Source organism: Bubalus bubalis, chromosome 21 (genome assembly GCF_019923935.1).
Source record: "Bubalus bubalis isolate 160015118507 breed Murrah chromosome 21, NDDB_SH_1, whole genome shotgun sequence".
Lineage (NCBI taxonomy): Eukaryota > Metazoa > Chordata > Mammalia > Artiodactyla > Bovidae > Bubalus > Bubalus bubalis.
The window spans coordinates 55,240,008-55,262,431 of record NC_059177.1 but is presented as its reverse complement, the minus strand read 5'-3'; the positions used below and the strand labels follow the sequence as shown (position 1 = coordinate 55,262,431).

Sequence of the window (22,424 nt, the reverse complement as noted above, 5' to 3'; positions counted from 1 at the left end):
TAGAACCAATTAGGAGCAGAAAGGGAGAAAAAAGGAGAGGAAGGAAGGAGAGAGAAAATGTCAACAAAAATCATAGATGGCCAGCGACAGAAAGGAGCCATGGTGAACGGAGCGCCTGCGCAGGGGTCCCCACACCATTGTTTAGCACCCAGACAGCTCTCTACCAGGGAGCTGTGACTCACTTTCCCAGGAAACGAAGCAGAACAATATCTGTGTGTGAGGCCTTGCAAATTGCCTATGCTGGTATCAGAAAGCTCAGAACTCCAAACTAATTGCAGTTTTAGGAAATGTAAGAGACGAAAGCCTCTTCTCACACCGGCTGTGATAGACTCCTAACAGGGCCCTCAACAGGAGCGTGAGCTCCCAACACTCTGGGGTGGCCTGAGTCTTCTAAGACTCAGCTCTGAGGTGTGCCACTTTCTCTCCGCTTCCTGTGCGTGCTCAGTTGCTCAGTTGTGTCCCACTCTTCTGTGACCCCATGGACTGTAGCCCGCCAGGCTCCTCTGTCCATGGGATTTCCCAGGCAAGAATACTGGAGTGGGTTGCCATTTCCTTCTTCAAGGGATTTTCCAGACCCAGGGTTCAAACCCACTTCTCTTCCATTTCCTACATTGGCAGGTGGATTCCTTACCACTGGCACCACCTGGGAAGCCCCATCAGCTTCCTGTGAAGTTGCTCAGTTGTGTCCCACTCTTCTGTGACCCCATGGACTGTAGCCCGCCAGGCTCCTCTGTCCATGGGATTTCCCAGGCAAGAATACTGGAGTGGGTTGCCATTTCCTTCTTCAAGGGATTTTCCAGACCCAGGGTTCAAACCCACTTCTCTTCCATTTCCTACATTGGCAGGTGGATTCCTTACCACTGGCGCTACCTGGGAAGCCCCATCAGCTTCCTGTGAAGTCGCTCAGTCATGTCCAACTCTTTGCAACCCCACGGACTGTAGCCTACCAAGCTCCTCCGTCCATAGGATTTTCCAGGCAAGAGTACTGGAGTGGGTTGCCATTTCCTTCTCCAGGGAATCTTCCCGACCCAGGGATTGAACCCCGGTCTTCCACGTTGCAGGCAGACACTTTACCATCTAAGCCACCAGGGAAGCCCCATCAGGCCTAGGGTGACCAAATACAGCAGAGAATTTCTCATGCTGGCACTTACGGGCCCCCTATCTGGGCCCATCCTGCCTTTCTGATTATGCCTTGCATTCAATCTTTTCACAGGCTTCATATATATAGCTACTAAGCTCAAAGCCAACTCCCCCCAGACTATCTGCCATTGCTGGCCTTTGTTGTTCGTTCACTCAGTCATGTTCAACTCTTTACAACCCCGTGGACTGCAGCACGCCAGGCTTCCCTGTCCTTCATTATCTCCGGGAGCTTGCTCAAACTCATGTCCCTTGAGTCAGTGATGCCATGCAACCATCTCATCCTTTGCTGTCCCCTTCTCCTCCTGCCTTCAATCTTTCCCAGCATCAGGGTCTTTTTCCAATGAGTCGTCTCTTCACATCAGGTAGCCAAAGCATTGGAGCTTCAGCCTCAGCATCAGTCCCTCCAACGGATATATTCAGGATTGATTTCCTTTAGGATTGATTGCTGGCCTTACCTCATGCCAAACTGTGACTCACAAGCTCTCCCTTTTGCAAGCAGCTATATATCCAAATCTCTAGCTTCCTTAAAAGCCACTCAAGCTCAAACACATCCCTTTCATAAATCCTAAAAAGCAGAGACACTACTTTGCCAACAAAGGTCCGTCTCATCGAGGCTATGGTTTTTCCAGTGGTCATGTATGGATGTGCGAGTTGGACTATAAAGAAAGCTGAGCGCCGAAGAATTGATGCTTTTGAACTGTGGTGTTGGAGAAGACTCTTGAGAGTCCCTTGGACTGCAAGGAGACCCAACCAGTCCATCCTAGAGGAGATCAGTCCTCAGTGTTCATTGCAAGGACTGACGTTGAAGCTGAAACTCCAATACTTTGGCCACCTGATTCGAAGAGCTGACTCATTTGAAAAGACCCTGATGCTAGGAAAGGCTGAAGGCAGGAGGGGGAGAAGGGGATGACAGAGAATGAGATGGTTGGATGGCATCACCGACTCAATGGAGATGAGCTTGCATAAACTCCAGGAGTTGGTGACAGGGAGGCCTGTCGTGCTGTTGTCCGTGGGGTTGCAAAGAGTCAGACACAACTGAGCAACTGAACTGAACCCACCACTTGACTTAGGGATCATGCCTTCATTACATGAAATTCTTTTGGGTATTTATCACCAAAATACCTTGTGCAATAGTTATTTCTTTAAAAAAATAACATGGGTATTGAGATTAACATTCATGTACCATAAACTTCATCTTTTTAGAGTATACGATTCAGTGGCTTTTAGAATATTCATCGAATTTCGTAACCATCAGCAATATCCAACTTCAGAACATTTTCATCACCCTCAAAAGAAACTTGGAACCCATAAGAAATTAGCCCCCATTCTCCACTTTTCCCAGGTGCTGGCAACAACTAATCTACTTTCTGGGCTTCCCTGGTGGCCCAGGCCCATCCTGCCTTTCTGATTATGTCTTGCATTCAATCTTTTCACAGGCTTTGTATATACAGCTACTAAGCTCAAACCCAACTTTCCCCCCAATCTGCCATTGCTGGCCTTTGTTGTTCAGTCTATTTTCTATTTCTAGAAAACAGAAATCTACTTTCTATTTCTACTGATTTGGCTAATTTGCCTATTGACTATAAATGGAATCATACATGATTGGCTTCACTTGGCATATTGTGTCGTGTGTCTGTACGTCATTCCCATTGCTAAATACTATTCAGTTACATGGATACACCATATTTTGTCTGTCCTTTCATAAGCTGAAGAACATTTCTGCTGGGTATAAACGAGTGGAATCAATGAATCACAAGGTAAGTAAAATACACATTTAACAGTTTCAGGACCCAAGTGACTGCACCATATTTCTTTTCTGCAACAGGGTTATTTTTCCACCTTTGTCTTTTGAGAATAGCCATTATTCTCATGAATGTGAAGTGGTATCTCACTGTGCTTTTGATTTGTATCTAATAACTAGTAGTATTGAGCATTCGTTTCATGTGCTTCTTGACCATTTATATTATCTTTCTTTGGAGAAATATCGATTCAAATTCTTAGCCAAATTTTATTAGAATTTCTTTGATGTGGACCATTTTTAAAGTCTTTGTTGAATTTGCTACAACATTAATTCTGCTTTATGTTTTGGGTCTTTTCACTGCAAGGAACTGTGAGGTCTTAGCTCCCTGACCAGGGATCAACCCTCACCACCCCCTCCACACACACACATTGGAAAGCGAAATCTTAACCATTGGACCTCCAGGGAATTCCTGTTGGCAAAAAAAAAAAGAAAATTTAAATACTTCCTTTTTTGGCTGCGTTGGGTCTTAGCTGCTGCATGTGCGATCTTCACTGCACTGGGGCGTGGGGGCTTCAGTTGTGGCACGTGCACTCTCTAGTGGTGCAGCACGGGCTCAGGACTGAGGCACACGGTTTCAGATGCTCTGCCGTATGCGGACCCCAGCTCCCCAGTCCTGGACAGAAGCCGAGACTCCTGCATTGCAAGGCAGATTCTTAACCACTGAACTGCTGGAAAGTCCTGGCCACATTTTAAATTGGGTTATTTTTCTTTTTATTGTTGACCTGTTTAGAGTTCTTTATATAGGCTGGATTTAAGTTTCTTAGATATATAATTCTGCAGATGGGATTACAGATAATCCCATTCTGTGGAGAAAATAGGTTTATTCTGATAAAATCATATATAACGAATCACTTCTCAATGTCATGAAGACTGACTGTGTTTTCTTCTAGTTTGATAGTTTTAGCCCTTACATTTAGGTCTATGATCCACTGTGAGGTGACTCTGAGGTGATTTTTGCATGTGGTGTGCGTTAAGGGTCCAAGTTCATGCTTCGCACGTGGAAATCCAGTTGTTCCAATATTTTGTTGGACTCTTCTTCCCCACAATGAACTCTAGAAATGACCATAAGGTAAACGGATTCATTTCTGAGCTCTCATTTCCATTTTGTTAATCTATATATCTATCCTTGTGAAAGTGCTACACTTTTTAAAAATGTGGACCGTTTTAAATGTCTTGATTGAATTGTTACAATAATGTTTCTGTTTTATATTTTGATTTTTTTTTTTTTGGCCACGAGGCATGTGGAAACCCTGACCAGGGATCAAACCCACACTCCCTGCTTTGGAAAGCAAAGTCTTAACCACTGGACCACCAGGGAAGTCCCTATACTGTCTTGATTACAGTAGCTTTGTAGTAAGTTTTGAAAGCGGCAAGTGTGAGTCTTTCAGCTTTGTTCATCTTCAAGGTGACTTTCACTATTCTGGGTCCTGTGCCTTGCCATATGAATTTTAGAATCAGCTTGTGTAGTATACTTACTTAAAATTGTATTCTTTACCTCACTTGCTTTTACAGGGCAAGACAGAGGTCAAACTATTTGCATTTGTCCATAGCACAGTGATGTGCACATAATATATACAGATTATTAATTATGAAATGAAAGAATGAGGAAACACACACATCCAAAAGAGTTATTCATGTCTGAAATATCCAGAGAAAACTACAGCCCTGGCGGCTCGGCTGGTAAAGAGTCCGCCCGCGATGCAGGAGACCCAGTTTAATTCCTGGGTTGGGAAGATCCGCTGGAGAAGGGATAGGCTACCCACTCTAGTATTATTGGGCTTCCCTGGTGGCTCAGATGGTAAACAATCTGCCTGCAATGCAGGACACCTGGGTTCGATCCCTGGGTGGGAGGATCCCCTGGAAAAGGGATCGGCTACTCACTCCAGTATTCTGGCCTGCAGAATTCCATGGAAAAAGGATCCTGGTGAGCTACAGTCCATGGGGTCACAAAGAGTTGGACACATCTGAGTGACTTTTCACTTTCATCCAAAATGAACCAAAAAAAAAAAAAAAAAAACAACAAACCCCATCTTCCCATCATTCACATTTTCCAAGTAATTTGAAACCCATCTCCATCAACAATGCTTTAAATTCACAGTATTACAAATGCACTGAGCTCACACAGTATGCTCTGTATTCCCTAATATCTTACAAGAAATGCTTAGAATTTAAGAAGTAGAGGTTGCCGCTTAAAATTTTAGCACCTTCCATAGATAGGCATTGAAATCTCAGAGCAATCTAAAATCCAGGCACCTGATGCAAAACCTGAATAAACATATTGCACCTGTTGAGAGAGGCCAGGCACCAATTCACAGCCAAACAAGTAACAAGGGGATGTCCTGATGGTCCAGCTGTTAAGAATCTGCCTTCCAACGCAGGGGACAGGGGTTTAACGAGCCCTGGCCAAGGAACCAATATCCCACATGCCACAGGGCGGGGCAACTAAGTCTATGTATTGCAGTGAAGAGCCCGGGCAGCTAAATAAATAAAAGAAAAAAAAAGCATAAGAAGTTTGCTCTATACACTCACCATCACCTGTAAGACGTCAGAAGACCTAGGGAATCTGTCAGCAAGCCTCTAGTTCTTTTCGCGTTTTCTGTGCACAAGCCCATCACATCCAGCTACTTAAGCCACATCTAAACTAATGCCTAAATGACAAGGCTTGACAAAGTGATCTCTCCATCCACACAAGGCCTCCTGACACTGCTCAAGACACAGACTTCCATTTCGGGGACTGCACACTGCTTACCCTAAACTCTTAACCGATTACTAATATCTGCTGTCAATCTTTCCTTACAGGGGAATGTGTTAAACAGCTATTTTTTAAAAATCCGATTCAACCCATAATAAAAACAAGCATATGACAGAAAACAAAAGCACGAACAAAAAATCATCGGTACTCCCACAGCATACTTACACCCATTTTCCTATTTTTTAAATATAGTATTTACATACTTAACTTCATTTTAAACAGCCTCCCCTGAATAATACTGGCTTCTCATTATTCCCCTTCCCCAGAGAGCGGGAAAACTGCCAATTTCACACACACACACCCCCCCACTCCACCTGCCTCTACCTAGCTTTGTGGTTAATAAGAGGTATCCTTTACTTTGCCTGCATCCCTGCATGCTTTATTTTTTTAATTTACACTGATGACATTTTTTCCCCTTAATACTGAAAAGAACAAAGAAAATATTAAAATGGTCCGTATGAAAATCAGACCATGGGTATATTACCCTGGAAAAGGCACAAAGTCAACTTTGGGGGTGACGGAAGTGCTCCAGGTCTCGTGTGCGGCAGCGGTGGCCACAGAGCACACACCCGTCAAGACTCATTAAGCTGCAGATGTAGATGAGTGCATTTGACCACACATATATTGTACCTCAAAAAAGATCAGTTAAAAAAAAAAGTTAACCTTACTAACAGGTTCCGAACGGTACCAAATGAAAAGCATAAAGTCTGTAGTGCTCCCAACCCCTCTGCCTCAAAAAAACACAACAAACCTTCAGCATTAGTTTCCTGTGTAGCCTTCTAGAGGGAAAAAACACTGTTTTATGGAAAAAAAACAGCTTTACAATATGTGTCTCTGCTGTGCTGTGCTTAGTCGTGCAGTCATGTCTGATTCTTTGTGACCCCATGGACTACAGGCTGCCAGGCTCCTCTGTCCCTGGGGATTCTCCAGGCATTACCATGCCCTCCTCCAGGGGATCTTCCCAACCCAGGGATCGAAGGTCTCCTGCATTGCGGGTGGATTCTTGACCCTCTGAGCTCTCAAGGAAGCCTGTTTCTTTGCTACCCCCTGATTATTTAAAAGCCCCACCCCGGAAAGATGGCTTCTAGGAGGACAATTACCTGCAGCTTCCTGGCTCTGTGCCCTCTGTCACCCCCGGCCCCACAAAGGGCAGAAGCAGCTTGAGTTGAAATCCTCTTGTCAAACACCAGTGAGATGAGGCGCTAGGTCATATTTGGGTTTGGCTAACAGGTCCTAATGCGAAGAACTGACTCATTTGAAAAGACCCTGATGCTGAGAATGACTGAAGGTGGGAGGAGAGGGGGACGAAAGAGGATGAGATGGTTGGATGGCCTCACCGACTCAATGGACGTGAGTTTGAGCAAGCTCCAGGAGTTGGTGATGGACAGGGAGGCCTGGTGTGCTGCAGTCTGTGGGGTCGCAAAGAGTCAGACACGACTGAGCGACTGAACTGAACAGGGCCTTACGCTCCCGTCCTCAGGAGGAGTAAAGGTGCACGAGATGACGTACAAAGCAAAAAGCCGCAGAGCAGAGCCTGTGGAAGCTCCACGGCCTCCCTCCTACCCCAGGTGGGTGGGTCCCAGGACAGTGGGGGGCGGCCCCACCCATTAGGCGCACCTGTGCATGTCTAATTAGCCCCTCTGGCTGTGGGCGGGGGTCTGCCTGGGACCAGAAGTCAAGGCCCCTTTCCAAAGGAGAGCGAGTGTCCGTGGGAGTACAAAACTTAAAATATATGTTCAAAGACCAGGATTCGGCCTATAACATGACAGACTATGTACTTTGTCCCATAGGATGCCATCAAGAAGCCGTTTTTACAGACTGAAGCCGAGTCGTCATTCTCAAAATGCCAAAGGTCCCTGGAGGCTGTCGTGCAGTGGACCTGGAATGGGGCTGGGGATTCTGACATGGCTCCCAAGGAGAGTCTGGTACCAGATGTGGGAGCCCCTGGATTAGGCTTGTCTTCCACTTAAAGGCTCAAGGGCTCCAACTCTATACCCAGATCCACTAACACCTCCTCCGGTCTTTCTCTGTGCAGCAACCAAACCTGAAACCTGACCACGTCCCGGCTCAGCTTATGGCTTTTCAAGGGCTTTCTGCGGCCCCTGGGTACGTGGCCTGTGAGGTCCTGCCTCCCCTGCTACCCCCAATCCCTCCACAGAAATGACGGCTCCCTCCCAGCCTAGGAGGGCTGTCCCGGCATCACGTGGAAATGGTGGTGGGGGGATGGAGCAGAGGACCAACATTTATCACACGCCATCCCTGTGACATCCCTGGGGGCTCAGCGGTGAAGAATCCGCCTGCCAATGCAGGAGACACAAGTTTGATCCCTGGGTGGGGAAGATCCCCTGGAGAAGGAATTGGCAACCCACTCCAGTATTCTTGCCTGGGAAATCCCATGGACAGAGGAGTCAGGTGGGCCTCAGTCCATGGGGTCACAAAGAGTCAGACATGACTAAGTGACTAAATAACAACATCCATGTGTCTGGCTCTGTGGAGTGTTTTCACATACTCCCCTCACAGTGGTCTCACTACCATCCTGTGACCTCCCTCGTATTTCAGACAAAGAAATCGAGGCTAAGTGAGTAGCTTGGCTTGCCCAAGATTCCACAACCACCAAGTAGCAAAGCCAGGGATCTGAGTTCTGTTCTTTCTCTCCAAAGTGTAGGGGGAGAGCTGAAAAGCAAGGAGAAGGTAGAAAGAAAAGAAGGAAGAAAAAAAAAGACCAAAGGAACTAAGAAACAAAGAAACAGACACCCTCCCAAAACCAAAAACTCCATATGAAGATGGCTGCTATCAGGGTCTGAGTGGATTTAACTATCTTTGGTCATTTATGCCCAATTGGCCATAAAATGAATAGATCAGGAATAGGAACGGGTCCCCTGCATTGGGCCACCCCTGGTGGTATTTACACCTAAGCTGAGTTAAAAGCAGCGTGGAACCCAAGCCCACCTCGCCTGGATGGGAAGTGAAGGTCCAAGGCCAGAAACAAACAGAAACAGCTGCGCTGAGAGGCACAGCCGCAGCCACAGTGGGGCCTCCTGCTCTCACCTCACACAGGTTTCCAGCGGCCTGGCAGTACTTCTGGAGCTTGGAGTTTGCGTAAGTAAGAACTAAATCCAAACTCCGTGAGGCTCTTGGATGTTCAAACGAGTCTTAACCAAATTCAATGCCAAAACAGAGTTGAGCAATTTCGAAACCCTAGGTGCACCACAGAGGTCTTTGTTTCGGACAATGACTCCAACTACCACCACTGAGCCACTGCTCACTCTCAGACAGGCCACCGGGGAGCAGAAGCAGCAAGCTGGAAATGAGCCAGCGTCGTCCTTGGAAAAACAGTGCAGGATGGGAGTAATCCCTCCAGCCCTTCCCTACACACTCACTGCTTCCGGAGTTCTATAAGATTCCTTGTAACTTCCTTTTTAGGAGGGTAGATAAGCTCCCACTTTACCATTTTAATGAAAAGTGAAAGAAGAAGGGCCTTCCCTGGTGGTCCAGTGGTTAAGAATCCACCTTGCAATGTAGGGGAAAGTGGGTTCAATCTGTGGTCAGGGAACTAAGATTCTTCACATGTGCATGCCTGACTCTTTGCGACCCCATGAACTATACAGCCCACCAGGCTCCTCTGTCCATGTGGATACTCCAGGCAAGAGTACTGGAGAGGGTTGCCATGCCCTTCTTGGGTGTGCTAGTGTTTAGAAACTATAATTTAACCTGTACATGAATCTCAGTGTATTATTATGCCTTTTCCAGTAAAAATATGAAATTCAGAAAGGATCAGTAACATCCCCAAGGTCACACTGACAAGTGGCAAGAACTTCCTCAAACCCCTTCTGTCAAATGAGCTGATGAAAATGAAATGAAGAGGCAAAGTTGGGATTCTAATTGGATCTGTATCATCATCGAGCCTTCAGGTTCCCTGCCATGTGGGCCTCCCACACAGGACAGCCTTATCAGGTGAGCAAAACTTGTGGGGCATGAGTGACCTTCTTCAACTGATAAAATTATACCTAAGCTGGAACTTCCCTGGTGGTCCCAGTGGTGAAGAATCTGCCTTCCAATTCAGGGGATGAGGGTTCGATGGCTGGTCTGGGAAGATCTCACATGCCATGGGGCTACTAGGCCTAAGCACCACAGATACTTAGTCTGTGCTTTAGAGCCCGGGAGCCACAGCTCCAGAGCCCACAGGCCCTAAAGCTCGCAACAAGAGAAGCCACTGCAGCGAGAAGCCCACGTACCGCAACTAGAGAGCAGCCCTTGCAGCAACGACGGCTGAGCACAGCCAAATATAAAATAAATTTTAAAAAATTAAAAAAAAAAAATACAGACACCTTATTAAAAGGTAACGGCCTGAGAATTTGTGGGGAACAGCCTGCACAGACAGGCCTGTGCAGCTGGAGCCCACAGCTCTAGCTCAGCTTTCGTCTGGGTGGGGAGATTTCCCAGGCTGATCCCTCCCTGGGTCCTGCCCTAGTTTGGGCTTTGTCCTAGTTTTCTGAAATTAGCTAAAAGAAAGAACTCAAGAGCCCAAAAGAACCATGGGGTTGGCAAGAGCAAACCCCTAGGAGGGGCATACCCCAGGGTCTTCATTGAGCAGTGCCTGAGGACCGAGAGTACCTTCACACAAAGACTAAGAAGGTGAACAGCCCGTCCACAGTCAGATGAGAGCAGGACAGCTAGACTCAGGGCCGTGCTGTTCAGACGACCACCGAATCGCCACGACGCTTTCATTCTCTGAGGGATGTCCAGTTAGATGACCAGGAGCTACATCAGCTGCAAATTTCCATCACAGCTGTCTCACCAGTCTGCACACCAACTGCCTGGTGACGTCAGGAGTGGCTTCTACATTTGATAACTCCTGAACTGCGCCTCCCACCAAAGAACCAGAATAGGAGGGGTCTGACCTCACAGAACTCAGTCGTGACCCCAGGAGCCAGGAAAAAGACAACCTTCTTTAAAAAATAAAATTAAATAAATAAAAGATCCCACTCATTGAGCAGCAGAGGGAACGACAGTATGCTAAGATTGACAGTGATCAATCTCTCTATAGAGTAAAGTTCTCTCTACAAAAGAAGCCAGACTCCAAAGAGCGTGTACCATATCGTTTACAGAAAGTTCAAAATGAGACAGAAGTTTCCTGAGGTGTTCAGAGTCAAGAGATGCTTGTCTCTGTGTGGGATGGAGGCCATGATAACTGGAAGAAGCATGAAAGGGGCTGTGGGGGTGCTTGGCAAGATTTCATTTTGATGCGTGTGCTGGGCACACACATGGTATTCATTCTATGATAATCCAAGTTGTACACTGCATGATCAGTGTGACAGTGTGCATTTTATATGTGGATAAAAATGACAAACTGAAAACACATTACAGACAGAAAGGGGCTTATACTCATGACTGTCTGCTTGTAGAATCCCGTCTACATACAATGGGCTGGAGGCTTTTTAAAAAGCACAAACCCATAAGCCTATTTTCTCACCTTCAAATGGTTTCTTCACGGTTTTCAAATGCAGAAAGAGGTTTTGGGGTTTTTTTCCCCCCAGGCTGGGTATCACTGAATTTTAGGGCCTTCATGAAGCCTTTTCCTGCACTTGGCCAATCTCTGGATGAGCCAAATCCTGCCTGTGGGCCCACAGAGAGACTAAGTCACCCCCAGGCCTCCCAGGTCTGACCCTGGGGAAAGCAGAGACATGAGAGCAGGAAGAGAAGCAAGCTTCCCCAGATTATACAACCGACTGGCTAGTGGGTGGGCGGCCTTGGGATTCTCCGCTTGAGGACTATCACTTTTCTACTATATCTCATTCCACAGGGGCCAATTAATAAACGCTCTCCTTTGGGGAATGGAGAAAACCGAGCCCGGGGAAAACATGGGCCGCCCTCTGTATACAGAGCACACAAAGGGGCTTGGGAGTTCCTCTCCAACAGGAAGTCGTTTGTCTGGGACTGCCAGGAAGTGGGGGCGGGGGTGCTGAATCTGCACTGCACACAGCCCAGTGTTTTGATGGAAATGACAGTCTCCTAGTCAAAGCACCGTTGCATACATGGACTCACTCCACTTCAAAAAGAAAAAAAAAAAACAAAGAGGGAAGAAATTTAAAGCCTCTCAATAGGGACCACACAACCCTGAATAATCGTAAAGTTCTTTCTCCACTGTCTTTTTTAGAAAGTGGCTAAAAATAAAGGCTTGACACTTGAAATAATGTAAGCAAGCAGTCACCCGCACGCACTGGGCCTTTCCCATATATGGCTGCGTTACCCTTCAGCCTTTGAAAAGGCCAAATGAAGAGATGGCCAACAACCAAAATAATCCTTCAGACGTTTGAAAACGAGGAGAAAGAAGTGCAAGAGTGGGTGACTGACAAACAATCGCCAGGCTCCATGGGGGTGAGTAACGCTGAGAAGGATTAGTTGCTATAGTACTTGAAAAACACGGGCACGCATTTTGAGACGGGAGCCCTTCTATAAAGACTCTTTTTTGCCCTCTGGCCTCAGCACCGAGAAAACTACAACTGTGGTCATTTAACATCAAGGACTTCAAGACGGAAACTGGTGCGGGGCGTGACCAAAAATTTAATTAAGGCCCTTCTCAGCGTGAAATCTGCAAAGGAGGTGCGGGCACACGTCAAGGGCAGCACATGAGGAAGGCGACTTGTGAAGAGGGGCGAGGGTGGGCATTCACGTGAGCACGTCCCCAGCAGAGGTCGGCTCTGGAAGCTTGCTTCCTCATCATGGGGCTCACCACGGGGTCTTCTGGGTCCTACTTGAGGGGTTTCTTCAGAAAAGGTTAACCCATTCGTGTCGCACAAATGCCCTCCTGAACGAGGGAGGCTGGAAAAGTCGCATTTGCATGGTGTTTCATGGTTTACAAAGCCTCATCGTTTTAGACAATTCTGGACACAAGGTCCAGCACCTGGCGTGGACACTGAGGCTCAGGAGGTGAGTGACCTAACGTGAGACTGGGGCGGGCGGCTTGTGCAAGTGGCCCAGCGTGGTGACTGGAAGTGAAGGGAGAAGACGCCTGAGAGTCCCTTGGACTGCAAGGAGAGCAAACCAGTCAGTCCTAAAGAAAATCAACCCTGAATATTCACTGGAAGGACTGACGCTGAAGCTCCAATACTTTGGCCACCTGCTGCAAAGAGCCAGCTCACTGGAAAAGACCCTGATGTTGAGAAAGATGGAGGGCAGGAGGAGAAGAGGGCGACAGAAGATGAGATGATTGGCTAGCATCACCAATCAATGAACAAGAATCTGAGCAGACAGCTGGGGACAGCAGGGGCAGAGGAGGCCAGTGTGCTGCCATCCACGGGGTCACAGAGTCAGACGCGACTTAGTGACTGAACGCCAGCTCCCAACCTGCAGGCCAGGGCAGCTTCCACTCAAAAAGCCTTGACACGGCCCTGGTCAGAGCGCCATGCTGAGGTTTGGATTTCGGCATACCCACTGCCTCTCTCTGTGAAAGTGGGCAAGTATTTCCTGTCTTCTGATGCAGACCCTCAACCAGAAAACGACAGGGCAAGTGTGGGCAGGCAGAGAGAAAGGCGAGTGAGGTTGGCGCGTGTCACCTGCTCTCTGCGCCCATCTGGGGGTCTGTCCTCACGGCCCCCAGACAGCACTGCCGGGCACGCACGCTGCTGCCCTCAGAGACGGCCCTCCTGCTACAGAGCAAAATACGCACACGCACAGAGCTCAGAGCCATGCTTCCAAGGCCAGAAAACCTCCAAGAGCATGGTCACAAACACTGGTGCAGAGGCAGCACAAACTTAACTTTTTCACTCTCTTTCACTCTCCACAGGATGGGCCTTCCTTAGGAAGCCTCAGATTCTTTTTCTGAAAAGATGTCCCACTTTTTCGTGGCACTGTGTACTTCTAATGGTCTTACTGTGCATGCCCAGAAAGGCTGCTCTTTGGCTAAGGAGTTAATAATAATAATAAACAACAGCAACACAGCTGGCAGCATCCTTTACTGAGGGCTGTGACACCCTAGCGGAGAGGGCAATGGCACCCGCGGCAGTGTTCCTGCCTGGAGAATCCCAGGGACGGGGGAGCCCGGTGGGCTGCCATCTATGGGGTCACACCGAGCCGGACACGACTGAAGCGACTTAGCAGCAGCAGTGACACTCTAGGGCTGTCACCGAGGACTTTCTATACCCCACCTCTCCTCTCTGCCACTACCAGCTGAGGTCGGTGTTTTGGCCCATATTTTACAGATAAGAAAACTAAGGCTCCGAGTTTGGTGACATGGCCAAGGAAGGCCACCTTAATAACTACAGGGCTGGGATTGACGCTGCTCTCTGGTTGGCTCCAGAGCCTGTTCTCTCTCATTCTACTCCATCCGGGAGCCCTGAGTCAACATGATAAATACTAAATCAAGACTGGATAGTACTCTTCGTCCAGGGTTTCTTCTCGTCACCATTCTGCAGCCCGAGATCCCCTCCCGGTGCTCATAAAACACCGCCACTGATATTCCAAGGAAGCAGGAGCGCCAGGAGGGTGGAGGAGAGGTGGGCTTGGAGGACGGCATGGTAAGGTGACCCCCAAATACTTTCCTGCTGCACCACCGGGAGGGGGCCTGGAGTTGCGACTTCATTTCCACTCACTCACCTGGTGAGGCACGAGGCCGAGGGACGTTGGTGGCTCATTCATGCGGTCGTCACTGCTGCTGGCAATGGCGTAGCCCCTGAGAAAGGGAAACGGTGAGAGCTGCTCATTTCAGAGAAGTTTATGTTTAATTCCCGTGAGGATGATCGAGAGGAGGTCTGTGGAGGATTTATAAGGATAACTGAAACACCCTTTGCTAGGCATCATAAGCCAGGGAAACAAAAAAACATACAGAAAAATACTAATTTTCCTGGGAGGAAGGTAGAATAATTAAAAAAAAAAAGGCCTGTGTTTTGAAGTTAGAAAGACCAGAGCTTGTGGCCACAGGCTACTTGCCGATAAATATTAATTCTCGTTGTCTAAAAGAGTCTTGTAAAACACCACAGCACATTGCTGACGTTTTGAAACAGAAACCGTTCCAACCTTAACTTCTTGAGGTGATGCACCTGCTAGTGCATGCAGGAAGGAGAAAGAAAAGTGAGGAATTAATGCAGCACCACGGATGCGCTCCACCCCAAACCACTGTGCGGAGTCTCCTTTTGTCACAGAAGACAAGCGACACGGGCCCTGGTTCTAGCTCGTGACGACAACAAAAGTGGCCGAGTGGCCGACGTGGGGTTGGTGTCAAGGACTCGCAGCCAGCTCTGAAAGATTTTACCCCAAATGCTTCCTGTCTGGGGGCCACAAGAAAACGCAGGTGCCAGGGAGATAACAAAGATGAGAGGAAGACAAGAAAAGCTGCTTGTTTGCATTCAACTCGGAAGCAGTTATACTAGTTATGTATGCAAGGAGATCCAACCAGTCCATTCTGAAGGAGATCAGCCCTGGGCGTTCTTTGGAAGGAACGATGCTAAAGCTGAAACTCCAGTACTTTGGCCACCTCATGAGAAGAGTTGACTCATTGGAAAAGACTCTGATGCTGGGAGGGACTGGGGACAGGAGGAGAAGGGGACGACAGAGGATGAGATGGCTGGATGGCATCACTGACTCGATGGACGTGAGTCTGAGTGAACTCTGGGAGTTGGTGATGGACAGGGAGGCCTGGCGTGCTGCAGTTCATGGGGTCGCGAAGAGTCAGACACGACTGAGCGACTGAACTGAACTGAACTGATGTTACCAACACTACAGAGGCCGTCTTTCCAAGGACGCAGAAGGACTCTGAGTTACACAGTAAGTGGAATGGGCATGTCAATTTCTAACAACCGGAAAAACAAACCTTTCAAAAATTCACTTCTTCCATGTCGGTATTACAAATAGCATATCTTAACAGAGTGCTTAAAGACAGAGTTTGCAGCCAAACTGGGCCGAGCTAAATCCCAGGGTTACTGCTCACCAGCTATGTGAATTTCAGCAACATGGTTATCTTGGCTATGCCTCTGTTTCCCCATCAAAAATGGGACAGAAAAAGGAAAGAAAGAAAGAAAATGGGACAGACAACAGTTCTTCCTAATGTTTGCTATGAGGATTAAATGAACTACTATTTGTACTGCGCTTAGAATAAAGCATAACACAAGGTAAATACTATGTCAGTACTGAACATATATAAGATAAATCACAGTGTATCTGTCACACAGTCAGATGTAAATGTGTTTGGCTCCAGTCTGACTTTACCATACAACCTTGACAGCGCTGCCTCTAACAGATATCGAGAAACTCTTAAATGGTTGATTAATTTTCTTTTTCTTTCCTTTGTTGTCTTTCCTTTCCTTTTTTCCTTCCTTTTTTTTTTACATTACTCTTTTTAAATTAATTTTTGTCTCACTTTTATTTGCTAGATGAAAGATGAATTACTTCTATTGTTTGTAAGTCATAAAGGAAGATCGTCCTTGCTTGGAGAAGCAGGGTCTCTGGACCATAGCTGCGCTAGTTTCTGCGTCAATGACGTGGCACAGATACAACGTGCTGCACACAGAACCTACCAAGAGCCCCAAGGCCGAGGCGGAACGAAACACGCCAGCCTACTCCTTTCCTTTCTCTCACAAGCAAGCCTAATGCGGTAAGTGCTTAATAAATCAAAAAGCTGAATAACCTGAAAACCAGTTTTATAACAGGTGTGGCCTTGGTAGACTCGGTGGTTAGGACCAGCCCTCCCATTGAGAAGACACGGCAAAGCTAGACGAAGTACAAAAAAAAAACCTGTGTTTGAAAGCATCGGAGAGTACCCAAGGTAGGGGAGAATTACAGAGCCAAGGTACATGAGAGGAGAGAAGCCCACAGAGGTAACCTAGGCATTTGCCAGGGGAGGTTCACCCAGAAAGCGACTGCCAGTCTCCAAAAGCAGTGGCCACTGGATCAGAGGCTGAACAGTGATCCTGACCGACTCATGGGGCTAATGGTACAGTCTAGAGCTAAGGTCTGCCCATAGGGAGGAGCCATGGAGAACATCCTAGGCTTCAAGTTGGGATCATGGCGGGGATACATCCTCAGACTAAGGGAGAGCCTGAAAACAGACAAGCGCTAACTGGATAAGATGGTCTAAGATGGCAGTCCACTTGGCCCAGCAGTTTTCCAAGAAGAAATGGAAATCACAACATCTGTATAATTCTTCACAAAATGGCCAGTACTCAGTCAAATAGCCAAGCAGATGCAAAAATTGAGGAAATTTAAACACTGATTGGATATGTGATAATATTAGGGAACTGCCTTTGTTTTTAAATGTAAAAACAGTGGAGATACATACCAAATAGATACATTTTTATGACTTAAGTACTATGTCTTAGATTTGCTTTAAAGTAAGTCAGTGGAAGAAGAAAAAACATGGACAGTAGTACAGATAAATGATGACTGGTCATGTGTTGGTAATTTCTGAAAATGGATGGTGCATACAAAGGAGTTTTTATATATACACAAATGGCTTGTGTGCATGTATACACAGAACATAAATCTTTTTTCATATATGCTTTATTTTTCCATAATAAAAAGGCTTTGTTTTAAAAAAAAACAGGTATATGAGGAAATAAAAACAATAGACAAGAGGAGCACACTCATTAGAGATCTCACATTAATGGGCATATCTGATAAAAATTAAAAGGAAAACATGATTAAATGTTTTCAAAGAATAAAAAAATCACAATTTCAGCAGAGAACAGGAAATGTGTAAAATAAGATCCAATTATTTCTAGAAATTCTAGAACTGAAACATATAATAATGAAATTTAAAACTCAGTGGATAGTTTAACAAACAGACATAGAAGAAGAGAGAATCAATAAACTGGAAGATAAGCCAAAAAGCAAACAGCCAGACTGAAGCAAAGAAAGACATAATGATGGAAAACACAGAAAAGAGCATCATCGGGTTCTAACATGCAGCTGGGGACTCAAAAGGAAAGAATCAAAGCAGAGGCAGAAGCAAGGCTTTAGGAGATAATGGCAGAAAATTTTCCACCGTGGGTGAAAAACATCAAGCCGTGGATTCAAGAGGCACTAGAAAGCACAATCAGAATAAACACAGAAATAGGTATATAATAATAAATACAGATTTAGTAAATATTTCCAAATTCTGAAAACCAAAGACAATGAGAAAATCATAAGAGCAACTGAGGGCAGGGGAAGGAGAAAATCCAACTGTACCAAAGGAGAAGCGATGAGATGAACACCTTGCTCCTCAACAAGGATAACGGCAGCCAGAGACAACAGGATTATGTTGTCAACATACGACCAACCTGGACAGCTTGTTAAAAAGCAGAGACAGTACTCTGCCAACAAAGGTCCATCTAGTCAAGGCTATGGTTTTTCCAGTGGTCATGTATGGATATGAGAGTTGGACTGTGAAGAAAGCTGAGTGCCAAAAAATTGATGCTTTTGAACTGTGGTGTTGGAGAAGACTCTTGGCAGTCCCTTGGACTGCAAGGAGATCCAACCAGTCCATCCTAAAGGAAATCAGTCCTGAGTGTTCATTGGAAGGACTGATGTTGAAGCCGAAACTCCAATACTTTGGCCACCTGATGCGAAGAACTGACTCACTGAAAAAAAACCCTGATGCTGGGAAAGACTGAGGGCAGGAGGAGAGGGGACGACAGAGGATGAAATGGTTGGATGGCATCACCGACTCAATGGACATAAGTTTGGGTAAACTCTGCGAGTTGGTGATGGACAGGGAGGTCTGGCGTGCTGCAGTCCATGGGGTCACAAAGAGTCGGACATGACTGAGTGACTGAACTAAACTGAACCAGTATAGAATTCTGTACATGGCAAAAATATTTTTCAGCATAAACATAAAACAAAGGCATTTTTAGACAAAAAAAACTAAAACATCTTTGTCACTGGCATTTCTAAAGGAAATGATAAAGGGTATTCTTTCAGCAGAAGGAAAATGACCTAGGATGGAAGCTCAAGGACATAGAAAGAAAAGTTTAAAAATGGAAAATAACACCAAAATTAAATGAATCCAACTATGTAACAGTATCTTCTAGGGTTTAAATATATACAGGATATATACTCATTTTTAAATGAGTGTGCAGACACTGCTGGGTGCCTGCCCAATGTCCATTCTCCTTTCCTATCTTGTCATAGTTTTGTTCAGAGGCAATGTGCCCAGCCGAAGAGCAACATTTGTCCATCTTCCTTGCAGTTATAAGGGTAAGGTCAAGTTATACACGAGTTTTAGAATCAATGCATAAGTCTTCCTGGAGAGCCATTTAAAGGGCGTCAGCCTCGGGGACTCCCCTGGAGGTCCAGTGGTTAAGACTCCATGCTTCCACTGCAGGAGGCACAGGTTCAATCCCTGGTTAGGAACTAAGATCCCACATGCTGCAGAACATGGCCCAAAAAAGCGGGGTGGCGGGGCGGGGGAGCCTCAGTTGAACACAACGTGCATCCTTTGGTCATTGCTTTCTTCTTAACTGGAACAGAGAAGCAACCCTGAAGGCAGAGCACTCATCCTGTGGCCACAATAGGACAAGCACAGGGAGGAAAGCCAAGAGCGGCTGAGCGCACGATGGAGACACAGTCTCGATGGTACATGGGAACCCCTGTCTTGGTGCCTGCCTCTGAGCTTCTTGCTGCATGAGAAAAATGAAGCCTCGCCTCCATCTGACTAAGTCACTGAAGATGGATCTGTTACAAACACAGTCAAATCCAACTTCTATCATACGTGATTCATGTATTGCCTTTCAAATGCTTAGAGCTACGAAGATCAAAAATAATATATTAACAGAATGAAAGCAGGAAGGTCCTAAAGCCCCTATGAAAATTTTTATCTTTCCTTATCATCAATTACCAAACAACCCTAGGAGAGTTCAGTTCTACAAGGACGCAGAGACACAGCTTCAAAGATCACATGACAAGTTTACCAGCCCAAAGGATCAAACCAGGTTTTTTTTTTTTTATTCTTGTTTTTTTGAGAGTGGAAAGAACAATACAATTCTCAGAAAAAAGTCAGACTGAGAAAAGGCCAAGGGAGATACAGAAGCTGTCTTTGTTTCAACAGCCATCTCTAAATGGGAAACTCACCCTTCTGGATGCTGCAAAACGGAAACCATCAACTCCACTGCCAGGGCCGCTGCGATCGTGGCTAGTCCCGGACGGCTCACAGTGCACTGCTGGTCCAAGGTCCGGTCTCTGGTTGACTGTGGAGAAGCAGGATTGGACATGAGTGCAGAGTTCTGTTCCACCCAAGGTGAGCTATCAGGAGCATGCAACTCCCCCACGATAAGCTCCATCACACAGCCAGATGCTCACTGTTGGCAGAGATCAGTCAGCCTCACATAATACCATGTCTTGCGAGTCCCAAGAAAAACAAAATAGACCTGTTAGGTAACTAAATGAGGTAATACTCTAAAAACCCTCGAGTGCCCTGGAGACACTGGTGAGCGGGGCACAGCTATCCACCGTCGATAATGCCAAGCAAGGCTCACGAGGGACAATGCCACCGCCCCAAATGAGACAATTTTTCTCTTTGTTAATAGACAATATTTTAAATAGTCTTAAAGGAAAGAGCTGGGTCTCTTTGCCCTAGTGGGCAAGATGGCTGTAGGAGATACTTGAAACAACAAAGAAATCCACTTACATCCCCTGGGGCCACCACATCGTTGCAGAAGTAGCAGCCAAGTTTGTAGCCAGGGATGTTGGCAAACAGCGATGAGCCCAGGAGGTCGGCAGACGCCATGGGGTAGCTGGGACACAAGTCCCCGGCTCCCTGATGCCTGGGCCTCTTCAGGCCGTGTCTCATGACAACGAAGGTGTCAAATCCCAAGGCAGCATTGATGACCAGCTGTGAGTTCCAAGGAATAAAAGACCAGAGTTAAGAGACACTTACATTTTAGGCCATGGCTAACTCCATATTGGGTCAACTTAAAAAGTCTGTTTTGTAATAAGTGTTTGTGTTCGACTGTAATTAGATTCTATAAGCTAATGTTGGTATTCGACCCTGAATATTCACTGGAAGGACTGATGCTGAAGCTCCAATACTTTGGCCACCTGATGTGAAGAGCCGACTCATCAGCAAAGACCCTGATGCTGGGAAAGATTGAGGGCAGGAGGTGAAGGGGGTGACAGAGGATGAGATGGTTAGACAGCACCGCAGACTCAGTGGACATGAATATGAGCAAACTCTGGGAGACAGTGATAGACAGGGAAGCCTGGCATCATGCAGTCCATGCGGTCACAAGGAGTCAGACACAGCTTAGCAACTCAACAACAATGCTGGTAACAGCTACCCAAGACTGAGGGCTTACAAAGTGCACAAGACTTGATAAGAGGTTAACACAAATTATCTCTGTTGGTTTTAAACTCCCAGCAAACGTTTCTTATTTATAGAAGACGATGCTGAAAGTCAGATAGGTTATTTCTACACCTTGCCCAAGATTGCTTGTCTGGTAAGAGGGAAGGCATATAAAACTAAGTCTCCAGAGTTCTCAAAGCCATTCTTTGCAGCATTACGCTGTTGTTTGTCGTTTCTACAGATATTTTTTTCCATAAATCTCGTAGATTTTTTTCACGTTATATAATTCACCCTTCACACAGGTTTTCAAGGAAAGCTTCTTTTCATTTATAATAACTTCTGTTAGTCATAAATTGACTCATTCTCCCAAATGCCTGTTTACATAGAACACTGAGAAAAATCAAAGAAAACCACACCGGAAAAGACAAAAAATCACTCAGAATCTCACAGCCCCAACAATTATAATAACAGTTCGAAGTATTTATTATTTTCTCTCTCGCCCATTCCCCTCCTTTCTTTCTCCCTTTCTCTTGCCACCCTCATTCTTTGATAAACAGACATGGATATCTTCATATACATAAACATAACTGACGTAAGATATATATATATATATATATATATATATATATATCTTATTTAACTACATAGTATTTCCATCATATTAAAATTCTTTGACATTTCTATCATGTGTATGCACCCTGACCTACTGAACTATTCATTCTTTCGGCCCTTCAACTTGTCACTGGCCCGACTGTGGTGAATGAGCCAGAGTCTGCATCCTCTGGGAGCTCACATTCCACTGTGAGCAGAGTGGCCCCACCAGTACACGGGGCTCAGAGGGTAACATCTGGGCTGCATGATGGTGCGTGAGGCAGACGGTCTGCAGAGGAAGCCCTTGGCCTCGGGTCAGCAGGCCACACAAACACCCCTCTGCTCCAGAGGTGGGGGCGGACTGGGGGGCACTCCGCCCTGGGAGATGGGGGCCACGCTCTACCTTTCTTTTGCTGGCGGCGATGACGGCAGGCAGCCACCGGCTCTCCCGGGTGTCCATCAACAGGAAGACGACGTCGTGGCTGTTGATGAGCTGCTCCAGCTGTTCCACATCCCTGCGGGCCTGCTCCAGGGTGACGCTGGAGAAGTTCACGGGGTGCCCAGGCATGGGGATGCTCATGTTGAACCCTCTGGCGTTCTGGGGACACACCCAGAGAGGGGGGGCTTCTGAGGCAAAGGGATGGGTGGGATCTCAGAGCCTGCATCTCCCCATCACCTTGACCACATGGGGTCACTTACAACCTGACATCTCCCTATCACAACCACACTGCCTCAGCCTTCTGCCAGCTGAGTTCCCCACCTTCTTCACCTCTGTGACTCAGACCACCTGTCCTGGCATCTCGGGTCCCTAAGGCTGGACAGGGCAGCAGAGACACATGGATCTAGCTCCAAAGTGGCAGGGGGAGGGAGGGAGGCACTTCCCATGT

At 46.6% G+C, this 22,424-nt stretch overlaps 1 protein-coding gene and 1 long non-coding RNA gene across 12 annotated transcripts in view; both read right to left on the bottom strand.

Annotated features, from left to right (window-relative positions):
- Window positions 1-22,424, bottom strand: part of ATG7 (autophagy related 7) — a 274,952-nt gene that overhangs the window by 174,117 nt on the left and 78,411 nt on the right. For all 10 annotated transcript variants that reach the window (XM_044933623.2, XM_044933624.2, XM_044933625.2 and 7 more), the window contains 4 exons: window positions 21,941-22,135; window positions 20,293-20,496; window positions 19,737-19,852; window positions 14,289-14,364 (listed from right to left, as the gene is read on the bottom strand). In XM_044933623.2, coding sequence (XP_044789558.1) covers window positions 14,289-14,364; window positions 19,737-19,852; window positions 20,293-20,496; window positions 21,941-22,135 — 591 coding nt within the window. The remainder of the gene's footprint in view (window positions 1-14,288; window positions 14,365-19,736; window positions 19,853-20,292; window positions 20,497-21,940; window positions 22,136-22,424) is intronic.
- LOC123330945 lies at window positions 2,111-6,931 on the bottom strand. Of its 2 annotated transcripts, none has more exons than XR_006547242.2 (3): window positions 6,794-6,931; window positions 3,853-3,993; window positions 2,111-3,350 (listed from the first exon to the last, which is right to left on the bottom strand). It is a non-coding gene; the product is annotated as an uncharacterized LOC123330945 (long non-coding RNA). The 2 variants fall into 2 exon arrangements; XR_006547241.2 differs by lacking the exon at window positions 2,111-3,350 and adding an exon at window positions 3,372-3,574.